The 13,772-nt window shown below is 42.2% G+C and overlaps 1 protein-coding gene across 1 annotated transcript in view; it reads left to right on the plus strand.

The window, feature by feature from the left end:
* Positions 1-664: 664 nt before the first annotated feature.
* MARCHF11 (membrane associated ring-CH-type finger 11) overlaps positions 665-13,772 on the plus strand; it is a 108,773-nt gene continuing 95,665 nt past the window's right edge. The window contains exons 1-2 of the mRNA XM_023625824.2: positions 665-1,478; positions 2,687-2,842. Coding sequence (XP_023481592.1) covers positions 933-1,478; positions 2,687-2,842 — 702 coding nt within the window. The 5' untranslated portion in view covers positions 665-932. The remainder of the gene's footprint in view (positions 1,479-2,686; positions 2,843-13,772) is intronic.

Here is a 13,772-nt window from a genome sequence, read left to right on the forward strand (position 1 = left end):
TACTCACTGCAGGAGGAACGGGGGTGAGGAAGACAGAGGGAGGACATAGGTTCCAGAGACTTCTGTTTTTAGGGCTCTGGTGGATCACCAGAGTGTGCCCTTGAGGGAGCGGGCTCTGGGGGCTGGGAGCGATCGCCAGGCAGCGGCAGTTACAGTCCTCGGGGCCCGTGCGCCCTTTCCCGCGCCCCTGTTCAGTGGACTCAGGCGCGCCCAGGGCACCAGCCCCCACGCCCTTACTCCCACGCGGGTCTCCAGGACGACCATCCCGGTCCCACCCAGCCTGGCGCCGCCGAATCGCACTTGCCCACCCAGCAACGGTTTCTGGACCCGCGGCCTTCGACCCCTCCCCCCTCGCTCACGAGAGCCGCAGTGCGCGCCGTTTGGAGAGGGGTAATCCGCCCCGGAACAGACGTGAGCGGCCCCGGGGCGGGGTCGGAGTCGGTGGAGGCGGCTGAGGGCTCTCCCCCCTCCACCCCCGAATTCCCGCCCGTGGTCTCCGCACCTCGCCCGGGGCTCGCACCTGCCCCCTCCACATCCCCCCTCCCCCAGAACGCCCCCTCCGCCCCTCCCCCTCCGCCCCGCGCCGGTTCCCCCGTAGACCCCAGCCACCCGCCTACCCCTCCGCTGCGCCGCTCCTCCCCCGCCCCCCGCGCCCCGCGGCGCGGCTCTCACGCGCAGCCGAATTCCGCGCCGCCTCCATCAGAGCCGAGCCGGCGGCTCCGCGGAGCAGCCGCTTCTGCCGCCGCCGCCGGGCCCTCCGCGTCCCCTCCCCGTCCCGCCCCCCAGCCCCAGGCACCCAGGTCCCCCCCTCCCCTCCCTCCTCCCTCCTTCCATCCCTCCCTCTCCCCTCCCTCCCCCTCCGTTCTCCCTTCGGCTGCAGCCCGAGCCCGGCCCGCCAGCCGGGCTGGCAGGAGGGCGGCGGCGGCACCACCATGAGCTTTGAGGGCGGCCACAGCGGCAGCCGGCGCCGCGGGGCGGAGAGCAGGGACGCCGAGCCGCCCCCGTCGCCTCCCCCGCCGCCGCCGCCGCCGCCGGGAGAGCCGGCCTCGGTCCCCGCGCCTCCGCGCTACCTGCCGCCGCTGCCCGCGCCGCCCGCATCCCCTGAGCGCGCCGCGGGGCTCGAGGAGCCGCCGACGGAGGTGGTCCCGCGGCGCAGGGGCGCGGACGAGCTGCCGCCGCCGCCGCCGCCCCTGCCGTCCGGCGGCCAGGAGGTGTCGGCGGCCGGCGACTCCGGGGAAGGTCCGAGGCACCTTCCCGAGGCGGCGGTCCCTGAGGCGGCGGCGGGGAAAGGCGGCCCCGGGGAGTCCGAGGCCGGCGCGGGCGGGGAGGGCGAGCAGCGGGGCGCCGGCGACCAGCCCGAGACGCGCTCAGTGTGTAGCAGCCGCAGCAGCAGCAGCGGCGGCGGCGACCAGCGCGCCGGGCACCAGCACCAGCACCACCAGCCCATCTGCAAGATCTGCTTTCAGGGCGCCGAGCAGGTGAGGCCCGGCGGGACCCCGGGGCAGCTGGGGTGGGCTCGGGTCGGGACTGGGCCGTCTTGTCTGCGACGACCGACCTTTCAGCACCACGGACAGCGCTCGCCTCCTGGTTCCTCTCCTGCCGGGCACGTCCGGTCCAGCCAGCTGAGCGGCGGCCAATGTGTGTTCGCTTTCCCCTTCTGTGAAGGCAGATAAAAATGTCCCGGTGGTGAATACAGGGTTTAATTTGCTCTGCACTCTTTTTTCCTAGCTGGTCCTGCGGTTACACATTCCTCAGGTGCTTTAATGATAATGCCATAAATATCTCTTTTGTGAATTCCTAAATGGATTTTGGTTTATACGTAGGAACAAAGCTATGTTCCTTTTTCTACAAATGTATCCTGACACAGTCCTAGAAACTGGGGGTGAGTCATGTCAAAACCAAAAAGGGCCGGATCTTTCCTTATTGCAAATTTCGGTGACTTCATCTCATTGATGTGAAAAGTGTTACAGTTTTTTACAAGAGAAATAGGAATGTACTTTCACCTTGTGAAAGAAAGGCTGTTCAGCCGACAGTGTACTTTATATTTAGTTAGAAACACAATTTTAAAGTTATAAACTACATTAGAGGTGAATGCAAACTTCTATGAGAGTAATGATCATGGAGACAACAGGATAATAGATCTGTCTTACAAAATGTGTGGTCTGAGAAAACATTAGGCTTAATATTTTTAAAAGTAAGGAAATTGCGTAAGAATATGCAGGCTTTCAGGAATATAGTGCCCTAAGTCAATATTTATGATGCTACATTTAGAAAAAAATAAAAGCATAATGCTATTGCAAGCTACTTTCTGGGATGCCATGCATTTCGTCTTCAGCAATGATTAAGAATAACTGCAGAGGAAATGCATCTGACCATCCACTTAAAAGTTATTAAAGAGATTTAATAGTACAGCTTTTCCCCAAGGGTATTGGGAGCTATATCTTGCAGACGTTTTGTATGTTGGTAGAACATTTATGTCATAACTCTAAGCAATATCTTTGAAATAGTTTTAAGACTTTAGTTTCATTCCCATCAGAAGTATAAAAATTTAATTTCATTTTCTAGGATAGAATTTGATGCTTGTATCCTTCTGGGTAAATGGCTGTGAAAGAAAAGAAAGCGGGTGTTAGATTTTTAAAATAGAGGCACGAGCATAACTATTCATTCTGAGCCGTTTTCCTTTCAGGGGGAACTGTTAAACCCCTGCCGATGTGACGGGTCTGTTCGTTATACACATCAGCTCTGCCTGCTAAAGTGGATCAGTGAGAGGGGTTCCTGGACCTGCGAACTCTGCTGTTACAGATACCATGTCATAGCCATTAAAATGAAACAACCTTGCCAGGTACATATGTGTGACATTTTTTTCCCCTGAAATCATTTTGCTAAACATGAGTGCACTTGAGTTAAGTTATTACTAAGGATATTTACATATACTACTTAAAAACATTTTATGCAAATCACAGTAAAACCAAGATTTAGAATTTGTAGAGATGTGCTTTGAGAAATCTGTGGCATTTTTATCTGAGAAACTCAAGACATTTTATTCAAATGGTTTCTTTTATTAATTTGTTGTTTATTAATGAGATTATGCCCTTCTTTGTTTCTAAAAGGGCAAGTTGGTAAATGGTTTATACTCCAATTAAATCAATATTATGAATTAGAAATGTTACACAGTTTATTTTAGTAATATTTTCTTAATTTAAGCATTGAAGCCCTGGATGGGCTCCATTTATGGGAAACAGGTGCACATAAAGCAAAATTTTACTAGTCTGGAAACTTTAGTTGAATCTATTAGTTCTAATCTGAACACACTTTTCATTTAACCAGGCTTTCTTTTTCATATGAGATTTTTTCACAGTTGAATTTTAGCTAGTTTCATTCTTTGCTGTGTTCAACTACATAGTGGATGCAGAAGTATTCCCAGCAGTTACTCTCAATAATACTACTGAAACTGCATATATTCTTAAACTTTTTGTGTATAGTCACATAATGATGCAATCCTACCCTACAAATTCCCCTGGAAAAATTGGCTTTGGTTTTTTTTTCATGGTGGAATTGATTCAGTTCTTTAAATAGACTGGTGTAGTGTAAAATACAAACTATTAAGAATGACATCTAAGGCAGAATAGTGTGTAATTGATGAAACCTGGTGGTGACATGGGGCTGAAGTTAAGCAGGTATCAGAGAGTAGGGTTCAAAACACAGAGACAGAAGAGGTAATGGAAAGAAAAGGAAGAGGGAATTGGAAAGGTCGGAGAGGAAAAAAGTAATAAAATCTGGTATTCCCTGTTTCTATTTAAATTACCAAATTTAGTTTGCATTGAGCCATATAAAATAGGTGAAATTGTTAGTGTTTGCAGAAGGAACCTGGAAGGTAAATTACTACTGCATTAATAATTCAAATTTCATAGTTTTTAATTTCCGCCTCCTTCATATAGTTTACAATTAATTTGCATCTCTGATACTCGCCATTTAAGGCATGATTAGCAAGGATGAGATGAAAATAGGAATTTTCTCAAGCTGACCTAAGGCTTATAAATAATTTGGAAAGAAGAAGAACTAATGTAGATGAGTGATAGGCAGACACCTGACACATTTTCCCAGAACCTCTAACTGATTGAGCTACTTGTGTATCAGTTTATGAATCCATTATAGTTGTCTTAAAAAACAAATGGCACCATGTCTAAAGACCAGGATATGAGTAGTATAATTGAATCTACAATAATTTTATGAATAGAAATATGTGGATATGAGAAATGGAGAGCTTTGGGGCTTCAGTCAAAAGTCCTATGAGAAGTGCTATGATCGAATGTTCAAGAGCTCAAATAAAGTGCCAAATATTTAAAAAAATTTACCTTATGGCTATTACATATCAATTTATTTGGGATGATTACTTCTGAAGTAAATAGAAGTAGGTCCTTGATATAATTTTAAAATAAAGAAGAGACAAAGGGCTGGGGCAAAAAATACACTTTACTAATTCTGTTCCTATAGCATAATGAATTGATTACCACTGTGTTTTGCTTCATTAAAAAAATTCAATAATTATTTTAACTAAAGCAATTCCCCAAAATGTATATATGATATGACCAAAAAAATCAAAACAAAACAAAAAACAACCAAAACCCCCAAATTTACTGAGTATTACTGATACATTTAGGAATAATTTTATGACAACATCATGCAAATATTATCATGATCTATAATCAGATCTGTTTGTAGCAGTGAATTAGAAAATAGTATTTAGAAACAAAGTTGATATGAGTGTGATGATGATAGCCCAAGAAAAGAACTTTTAGGACTATGTTATATACATGTAAAACTCAGTACTCTTAATGAACAGAAATCAGATATAGGGTTCCCAAAGTGTGGATTCTTATACTTGGGGGTAGTTTATTCTCAGATAAAGTTTGACTGATTGTCTGACGTTTCTGTTATGGATGACCCTCAAACTGAGCATTAACTCTGAGTTTTGGTTTTCTCCCTTGCTGATGTGAGGCCAAGTAGATTTAGCATCTATCACATTCACGCCCTATGGTGTGGTAGAGATCCATTTCCTCATGGTACAGGATCAAATTGGAAGCCTGTTATGGCCCTCCCCTTCACTTTCCATATCCCTCTGTCCTAAGTATAGAGCCTTCCCATAGCCATGAATGGGGGGGTTCCTTGGATATAGAACAGAATAGAGAATAAATAATGATATTAAGAGAACATTTACTGAACACTTACTCTGTGCCAGGCACTGTTCTAAGTGCTTTACGTATACTGATACTGATATTTAGTTTTCATAACAAACTTATGAGGTAGAGAATATTATTATCTCTGTTTTACACAAAGGGAAACTGAGGCACAGAAAAGTTAAGTAACTTGTATTAGGCACATATCTAGTAAAAAGCAAAGGCAGGATTCAGAGTTAGTTGGTCTGGCTCCGAGGTCCATGGTCTTAGCCCCTGTGCCCCATATTGGAAAGTGTTCTTTTTTTAAAAGTTTTTTTAAGGATTGGCACCTGAGTCAACATCTGTGTTGCCAATCTTCTGTTTTTTTTTTTCTTCTTCTCCCAAAAGACCCCCAGTACATAGTTGTATATTCTAGTTGTAGCTCCTTCTGGCTCTGCTATGTGGGATGCTGCCTCAACATGGCTTCATGAGTGGTGCTAGGTCCGCGCCCAGGATCTGAACCCGTGAAACCCTGGGCCACCTAAGTGGAGCATGCGAACTTAACCACTTGGCAACAGGGCCGGCCCAGAAACTGTTCTTCTTAACTCCATGATAGTCACCCCAAGTTTCTGGGTCTATCATGACTTGTACTGTGTAATGCTGAGTCAAGCAAGAACTGGTTTCTGCCCAGGTCCCTTAGATGGTCTAGAAAGGCTTTGACTGTCCATCACTGCATGACAAACCACCTCAAATACTTAGTGGTTTAAACAACAACTATCATTTATTATCTCTTAAGAGTCTCAGTTGATTGAGGTCAACTGGGAGGGTCTTCTCCACATGTGGTGGCAGTCTGGAACTGTGATCATCCAGAGATTTGACTGGATTGGAATATCCAAGATGACTCATTCATTCGACTTGATCTTGGTGCTGGCTGTTGTCTGGAAGCTCACTTTGGGCTGTCACCTGGTGCCTCAGTTCTCTTTCCACACAACTTGGACATCTCACAATATGATGGTTGGGTTCCAAGAGCATGAAAGCTGAAGTGACAGATCTTTTAAGGCCCAATCTTGGAAGTCACACAGTTTCGTATCTGCTACATTCTCTTGATTAAAACAAGTCACAGGAGCAACCCAGATTCAAGAGAAGGAAAAATAGACTCCACATCTGGAGTCTTCCTTTCTTTTAAAGAGAGTGGTCATCTTTACTGCAGGAGATATCTTCTAAAATGGCTCTATCTCCCTACCCTGGTCTCTGCATTTGGTTCTTGGTTAGCAGACACCACCGTAACTTCCATCCCAGGGCTCAGAAACACGGTTAAAAAAATGTATGTGAGGTTGATTCCATCAGTGGTGCTTGGTGCATACGCTCCAGCACTTTCGTAAGTGATTATTACCAGATTGTACCTCCTGATGTTCAAAGGGACATGGGGACAGAGTGGAGAAGGGAGCAGCTAAGCAGGAATCTGGTGTGTGTGAGAGAAACATGATGCAATGAGTCTAAAACCTGAGTTTTACTTGTTTTTCTCATTGAGATTAGAATTCTTTGAGAATTTGGGTCTAAAGCTCCACATTTCATTGGATTTCAGTGATGCTCAGCAGCATGACCCAATAGAAAACTGATGTATCCTCTACAACATATTAAAACCTTAATTGTTGTATCATTAGCAGTAGGAGTTAATTAAGACATTTGAAGTAATTAACATGCGTTTACCTTCCTACCTACTTGCAGAATTCATTTTATTGATTAACATATTCAAGATGATGCATTAGTGATATTTTAAGAGTAAAAGCTAATTCTGTTTTGAATCTCATAGTATGGTATAAAATTAGTGGAATCTAAGAGCACATAAGATCAAATTTATTTTGAGATGTTGGTGACGTTATAAACTAATTAAGCTATATTCAAGTTTATGAATGCTTTCAATATTTTGTCAAGAAATATAGATGTTTGGAGAGATAACATTTACTAGATAAAGTATTTTACAGGAAACTTAAAACTTGTTATTAAAGATGGACTGTACCGCCCAAACATAGAAAAATACAGTGTAAATGGAAGGTAATAGCTATGTTACCTTGGACAAGTTACTTAACTCTTTGTGCCTCAGTTAACCCATCTTTAAAAGATAATAATGGCACCTATTTTATACATTATTTTGAGGATTGAATACATAAATATATTTATGTATTTACATATACATAAATATAGTATAGCTTATGTATATACTATATAAACATAGTATAGCTTATATATGTGTTCTATAAATATAGCATAGCTTAGAATAGTGCCCAGCACATAGTAGGTGACATTTCAGTGTTGGATCTGATTATTTTTACTTATTCAATCAAGTAATAGATGAGACCTTGACTTGCTTACAGCAATAGTGCTCAAAGGCCCCTGTTGTTTCTGTCAATCTCTTGTCACCAAAGTGAAGTTAATGACTCCTCTTTCCATATCGTTCTTCGTTCCTGCATTTTAACTCCCTGCTTATTCTGGGAGAGTCCATCTCAGTTTCTGATCAAATTTGTTGTCATAAATAATGAACAAATCAGCGTTTTAAAAATCAGGTCTAATGAGATATAATGATCTCAGTACATGGGAACTTATTTACCCTCCGGATGTCCCTGCCCGTGGGTCTCTATTGGCGTTTGCTCATAATCCCAGTTATGAGATGTTTTTACATGTGGCCAAGCACAGTGCAGTGCTATTGTGTGTCATTGGGCAGCCATTGTTTGTTTATCCTCTGGAAAGCCCCCTGTTGGGTGGGGTGTGTGTGGGTAGGCAGGAGGTCCGAGAAGCCCCAGATCCCTGGGGGGCAATCACGAAGGGGCACAGGCCAGTGGCTGAGCATCAGGCGCAGCGAATAGTGGTGTCCATCCCGTTTCCTTCCTCCTCCTCCATTACTCAGAGCACAAGAGGAAAGGACCAGGGCAGGACTTGCGCGGGAAGGAATTGAGACTTGCACATGGGCCATATTCCTTCACAGGTTTTAGGCCCCTGGCCATTTTTACTAGCCTCTATCATTTTTATTAGACTTCCACTTACTGCTTTTCCTTTGAACACTTACAGTGTGCTGTCAGCAACAGGTTTTCTCATAGCAGTAAGAATGACTGGGAAGTCTCCTAGGGAGAATAGTTTGAGAGTATTTTTCATTTTTATCCATATTCTTAAAACCCTGGGATTCATCATGAAAGCTGTGAATTAGAGAGGAAGTTGGCACCATATACACTCATCTTGGCTGTCGTTTTAAGATACAGCTTCTGGACCTATTTGTAAAGTGTTAATAGAACTTTAATTAACTTCTTGAGGCCCCTGTGGTCATTATTTTCCTGAATGGGGCTCTGTCGTGAAAGGGGTATTTCCACCTTCAGAAGTGATTAAGTTGCTCTCATGATGTAGCTGATACACTAGGAGAAGCTGACAAATTATCATTGAAAATTGACCGTGATTTTGAAAATGTTTTAAGAACCCATCAGAGCAATGGCTTTATTGGTGTTGCATGCTGTCATTTGAAATACTACTTCAAGGCATTTTATGGATTAAAAATTTCTACAACCTCGTTGACCTGGTGAGCCACCACTTTTCTTTTCTTTTTTCTCTGTTGCTCTCACTAACATTCTCTGTAAGTTTAACAGCAAATGACAAGCGGAGGGGAAACTCTTCATTACCATGCCTGAACAACTGGGAAACAATGTTAAAATGTAATATTTTAATGCATATTCTGGCATATTTTATAGGTAATTAAAAATATCAAACAACACATCACGAGGCAATTTTCTCGCTTTGGAAATTATTTTTGTTTCATTTGCTTACTACTTCTCAAGACACATGAATCTTCATTTTACTCACTAGAACTGATTAATGATTCTCTACTGAATAAAATATGTAAATTATACTTTGTCTACTGCTATAGCCAACTCATTCACTATATAGGCTGTGTGTACAGTGATTTTACAATTTATCTCAAAGCCACATGCTTCTGAGAAGGTAGTACAAAGAGATGGAGGCCATTTAGGGCATTGTGTCCTGGCATTTGCTTTGAACCTTTATATAGAGAGGATTGGGGATGATGTGGTCCCAATGGATGATATTCTCCAGAAATTTCTTCTCTACACACATTTGCTTTTCTACATTTTCTAGCTCTTTTTAAATATTTCCCTTCTGACAACCTTGTCTTCTTTGCTGTCTTGGCCCCTCCACCCAGCTGCCCGTAGAAGAGAGAACCTTCTCTGGGGTGGAGCTGGGCAGACTTACTGGTCCAACCAAGGTTGGGTGGCAGGAAGATTTGGCAGTGTTTGGGTAGAGGAACCTAGCGGGCTCCAAAATGTCTTCACTTGATGACATTTATCTTATTATTTAAACCAGAGGTCAGCAAATATGTTCTGTACAGAGCCAGATAGTAAATATTTTAGGCTTGAAGGCCATTATAACTACTGTCCTAGTGGGAAATCTGACACAGACTTTATAGATGAATGAGCATGCCTGTGTTCCAGGAAAACTTCGCTTGTAAACCCTGAAATTTGAATTTCCCATAACCTTAATGTGTCAGGAAGTAGTATCCTTCTTTTGATTTTTCTCTCCCCAACTATTTGAAATTTAAAAACTCGTGGGCTCTGCTAAAACAGGTGGTGTGCTGGTTTTGGTCCACTTGGATTTGGCGGTAGTTTGCCAACCCCTAATTTAAATAAATGGAGTACTGATATGGACTTAGGTGTTTTCTGACCTCTTAGAGAATTAAATGGGTGAAGTGTTTTAAAATTTTTATGTGTTTCTTTGTAGTTTTGTAGTTATGATAAACATATCATTTAGAAAATGGTGGCACTGTAGCTCCATTATGAAATGCTATTAATTTCTTAATATTAAATATTAAAACCATCGTTTCTTCCAAACAGTTTCTTGGTTGTATCAGACTCAAATCCTAAATTTCCAGGAGTAGCTTTAGCTGAGTCAGGAGTAGAAGGAAGGATATCTCAGAAGAAGCCTTCAGTGTCCGTAGAACAAGCCATCCTCTCACCTCACTGAGTTCTGGAATGCATTTTAGAGAATACTCACAGGTCTGGCCCTAAAATAGGTCCTCTCAGGCTCTCCGCGAGCCTGCAGGGGTGCTTAGAAGATCCCCTTTTGAAAGTCTTAAAATGATATTGTTTTAGTTTGCTTGGGGTTTCCAAACTTGCCTTCTAAGAGGGCAAGCATAACAGTGAACGAGACAGGTTTTAGAACAAATTAAGTAACACAGCTCAATATAGCTTGAGATTCACTTTCTTGGTCACTTTGTGGATATTCAGTGAATATTTGTGGTATAAATGAATGAATGAATGAATGCATAAGCGAGTGTTTTAGTAAGGTGGACGGAAATATGGGGATCATGTTCACATTTCTGCAGTGAGAATGTCTTAAAAAAATCAAACTGCCTTCATTGCTTACACATTACCCATCTCCTGATGGTTAACTTTCAAGTTGTTTTTAAGTTGATCTTCTAATAATCCTCTTCTGAATCTGCCTGGGCAAATATGTTCAGTTCCTCAAACCACAGGAAAAAGTTTTAAGAGTGGGATCTATTTTTAAATAGCTAGAATTAAAATAAAAAGGTTCACTGAGACATTATCTGCTCTTTTCAAAAAATAAAATGTCATGAAAAAAGACTCAGTCAATGTGAAATTACCGATGTGTGACACACTTGCTTGCTTGAGTTGTCGCTGGTTGAAGGATTTCATCTAGCGTTTGTTCAGAGAATTTGTTGGAAATTTTCCTTTATGATTGTGGGTATAGATGGGCTGCTAAGAATGTCTACTGGGTATAATATTTTTGGTGTGAAATCTGCCACCTGGCTGAAAACAAGGTGACTTTTTTTTTTTTGATGACCAGTTTATACAGTTTTAACATAGCTTCAAAAATGATTTTTCTGCTGGTGAATACAGTACTCCAACATAGGGAGATGTGGCAAGAGAACAGACTGTTTCCTCCTTGTTCATTTCCTGGTTGGCCTTGGCGTGTGGCTTTGCTCGGATGTGACTGATGTTTACTAAAGGGATTGGAACAAAGGAGACTCAGCTTCCTTCTATTTTGGGGCCTTCTAAGAGTAGAATGGGATGACTCTGAGGGCAAAGCGAGAGTGCTTCCAACCCTTCAGTGTTGCAGGGAGTGGACTAAGGAGATAATCACCTAGAATTACAAGTAAGTGGATGGTAGATACTGAGGACTCGGCCAAGCCTACCTTGTGGCTTGTGCTTTCTGTATCCTTGGATATTTGACAGCATCTTCCCTGTGAGTGTAACTCATAATTCAACAGCTGTTCTACGTGATTTAGCCAAATGAAGTCCCATAGAAGTAGAGGGGGACCGGAAGCAGTCACATGGGAAGACGTGACAAAAACCTGGAAGCATTTCTAGGTAGGGTGAAGCCAATAAGAGAACTTCTTGAGGAGACCTTTCTTATTCCGTCCTTCCTTTAGGTGTGGTATGCTCTGAAACTACCCTCTAAAAATTTGCTGTCTCTCTGCTTTCTCTCTCTTGGAGCTAGTTCATTTTGACTGATGACACCTGGGCAATGTGTCCTTATCACAGTAACAGAGCTCCATTGCTTGATGTGCCTGTTAGTTTTGTTAGTCATTTTGGTATGCTAGTTATGCGCAAGTGGTCAAAGCTTAATTTGGGCACAGGAGCCCTCCCCGTAAGCATCCAGCTCTTATTTTGGGAACCCTCTAGGCACTCCTTTGTTATATATGGACTGCAGTTGTGCCGTGACACTCGTTTGTGTCATGACTCCGTGTGACAAAATAGTTCACCTAAACAAGGAACTATTTCAGGAAATTGACCCAGGCTCACCTTGGTTTGTTCAAACTGTTAAAAGAAAGATTTTAAGATAGATAACATCTCTCACAAGTATCAGGGAATTTTACTTAGCTTCTTGTGAAAGAGTATTCCAGAAACCATAGGAAGTACTTTCGCTCGTTTCTCTCCCCCACTGCCTCCCCAGTATTAATTTCTTTTCTGTTGTTACATTTGGAGATGTTTTACATAAATATTTATCTAACTGGCCACTCTTTTCTTTTTTTTTTGTTTGCTTTTTTGGTGAGGGAGATTGCCCCTGAACTAACATCTGTTGCCAATCTTCCTCTTTATTTTTTCCCCCAAAGCCCCAGTACATAGTTGTATATCTAGTTGTAAGTCACTCTAGTTCTTCTATGTGGGATGCCACCACAGTGTGGCCTGACGAGCAGTGTGTTCCTCTGAACCCAGGATCCAAACGAATGAACCCTGGGTTGCTGAAGTGGAGCACACAAACTTAACCATTTGGCCATGGGACCAGGCCCTGTGAACTCTCAATTTAAAGAAAAAAAAAGAATATAAAAAACATTTATAGTAGAGTAGAAAAGAGTACAGGATTTGCCAGGCATATATTTAACATTCAATAAATGTTTATCTTCCTTCTATGTCATCCTTTTTTTGACAACATCTTCCTTGTATTTTTTTAGTAGGGGCAGGTAGATGGGAGGTTTCCAGGGCAACTTCCAGTCTTTAGAAGAGAAAGACACAATGAATAGGGTTGATGATCCTTGACCACATTGTATTCTTTAGGACCACGTGTGCCCAAGCTCAAACCTAGAAGTTGTAAGAAAATCTTGAATGCAAGACCACCTTTCAAGTCCCCTTTGCCTTTCATGGTGTCTTCCTTTGCCTTTCAGTCATACTGCCATAGCTTCTATTAGAGTCATTTTCAGATCTAGACAAGACTTTCAGCAATTTGAGAAGCAGAAAGGAGTGAGAAAATGCTAAGCCAACAAGATTACAACTAATTCTGCCAAAATTTGTTGTGTAGCTTTGGATGACAAATGCTTCTTAGACTATGGAGGGAAAGACTCTTAGATATTGAAACAGTTTTGAGTAACTTGGTGATGAGTCTCCCCACATCCTTCTGCCTCTTCTCTCTGACCTGCACCCTACTGAGACTGAAGATAATATTTGTTACAGAAAAGGAAATTTGAGATAGAAGTATGCTACTTTCATTTTGGACGTGATTAAGCTCGACTAGAGTAAACTTTAGTGGAAAAACGGCAACCATTCCTTGAGTGGCCTGTGGGGACAATTTCAATGCCAAGTGATGATGAATGCATGGAGATTATTAATATAATATGTCATAACAATGGACAAATATGTGTTTATTTTTGGTGTAGAAGATGATTTTACTCATGTCAAGGGATTGCCTTAGAATAATTCATCTTTGTTATTTTCTACTATGAATTATATAATCAGTAATTTTCTATTGATTATTTTTTCACTCATTCAACAGATTAACCACTGCTATGTAGCAGGCACTGTTCTAGGCCCTAGAACTACAGAGTTGGTTAAAACAGGCAAGATGTCTGCTTTTAAATTTAAGTTCTTGATAGTGAGGGACAGACAATGAATAAGTAAATAAATTTTAAAAACTAGGTAATTATAGATTATGTTAATAACTCTAATGAAAATAAACTGGCTAATTAAAAAAGGGTATACTAGAATGAGCCATGTGGTACTGGATTAAAGTTGGAAACATTAGTATATACTCATGTTTACAAATGCTTGCATATGGAAGTATTTATAGATGTGTCCTTATGCACATGTTAGTGTATACACTTCC

Source organism: Equus caballus, chromosome 21 (genome assembly GCF_041296265.1).
Source record: "Equus caballus isolate H_3958 breed thoroughbred chromosome 21, TB-T2T, whole genome shotgun sequence".
NCBI classification, from domain to species: Eukaryota; Metazoa; Chordata; class Mammalia; order Perissodactyla; family Equidae; genus Equus; species Equus caballus.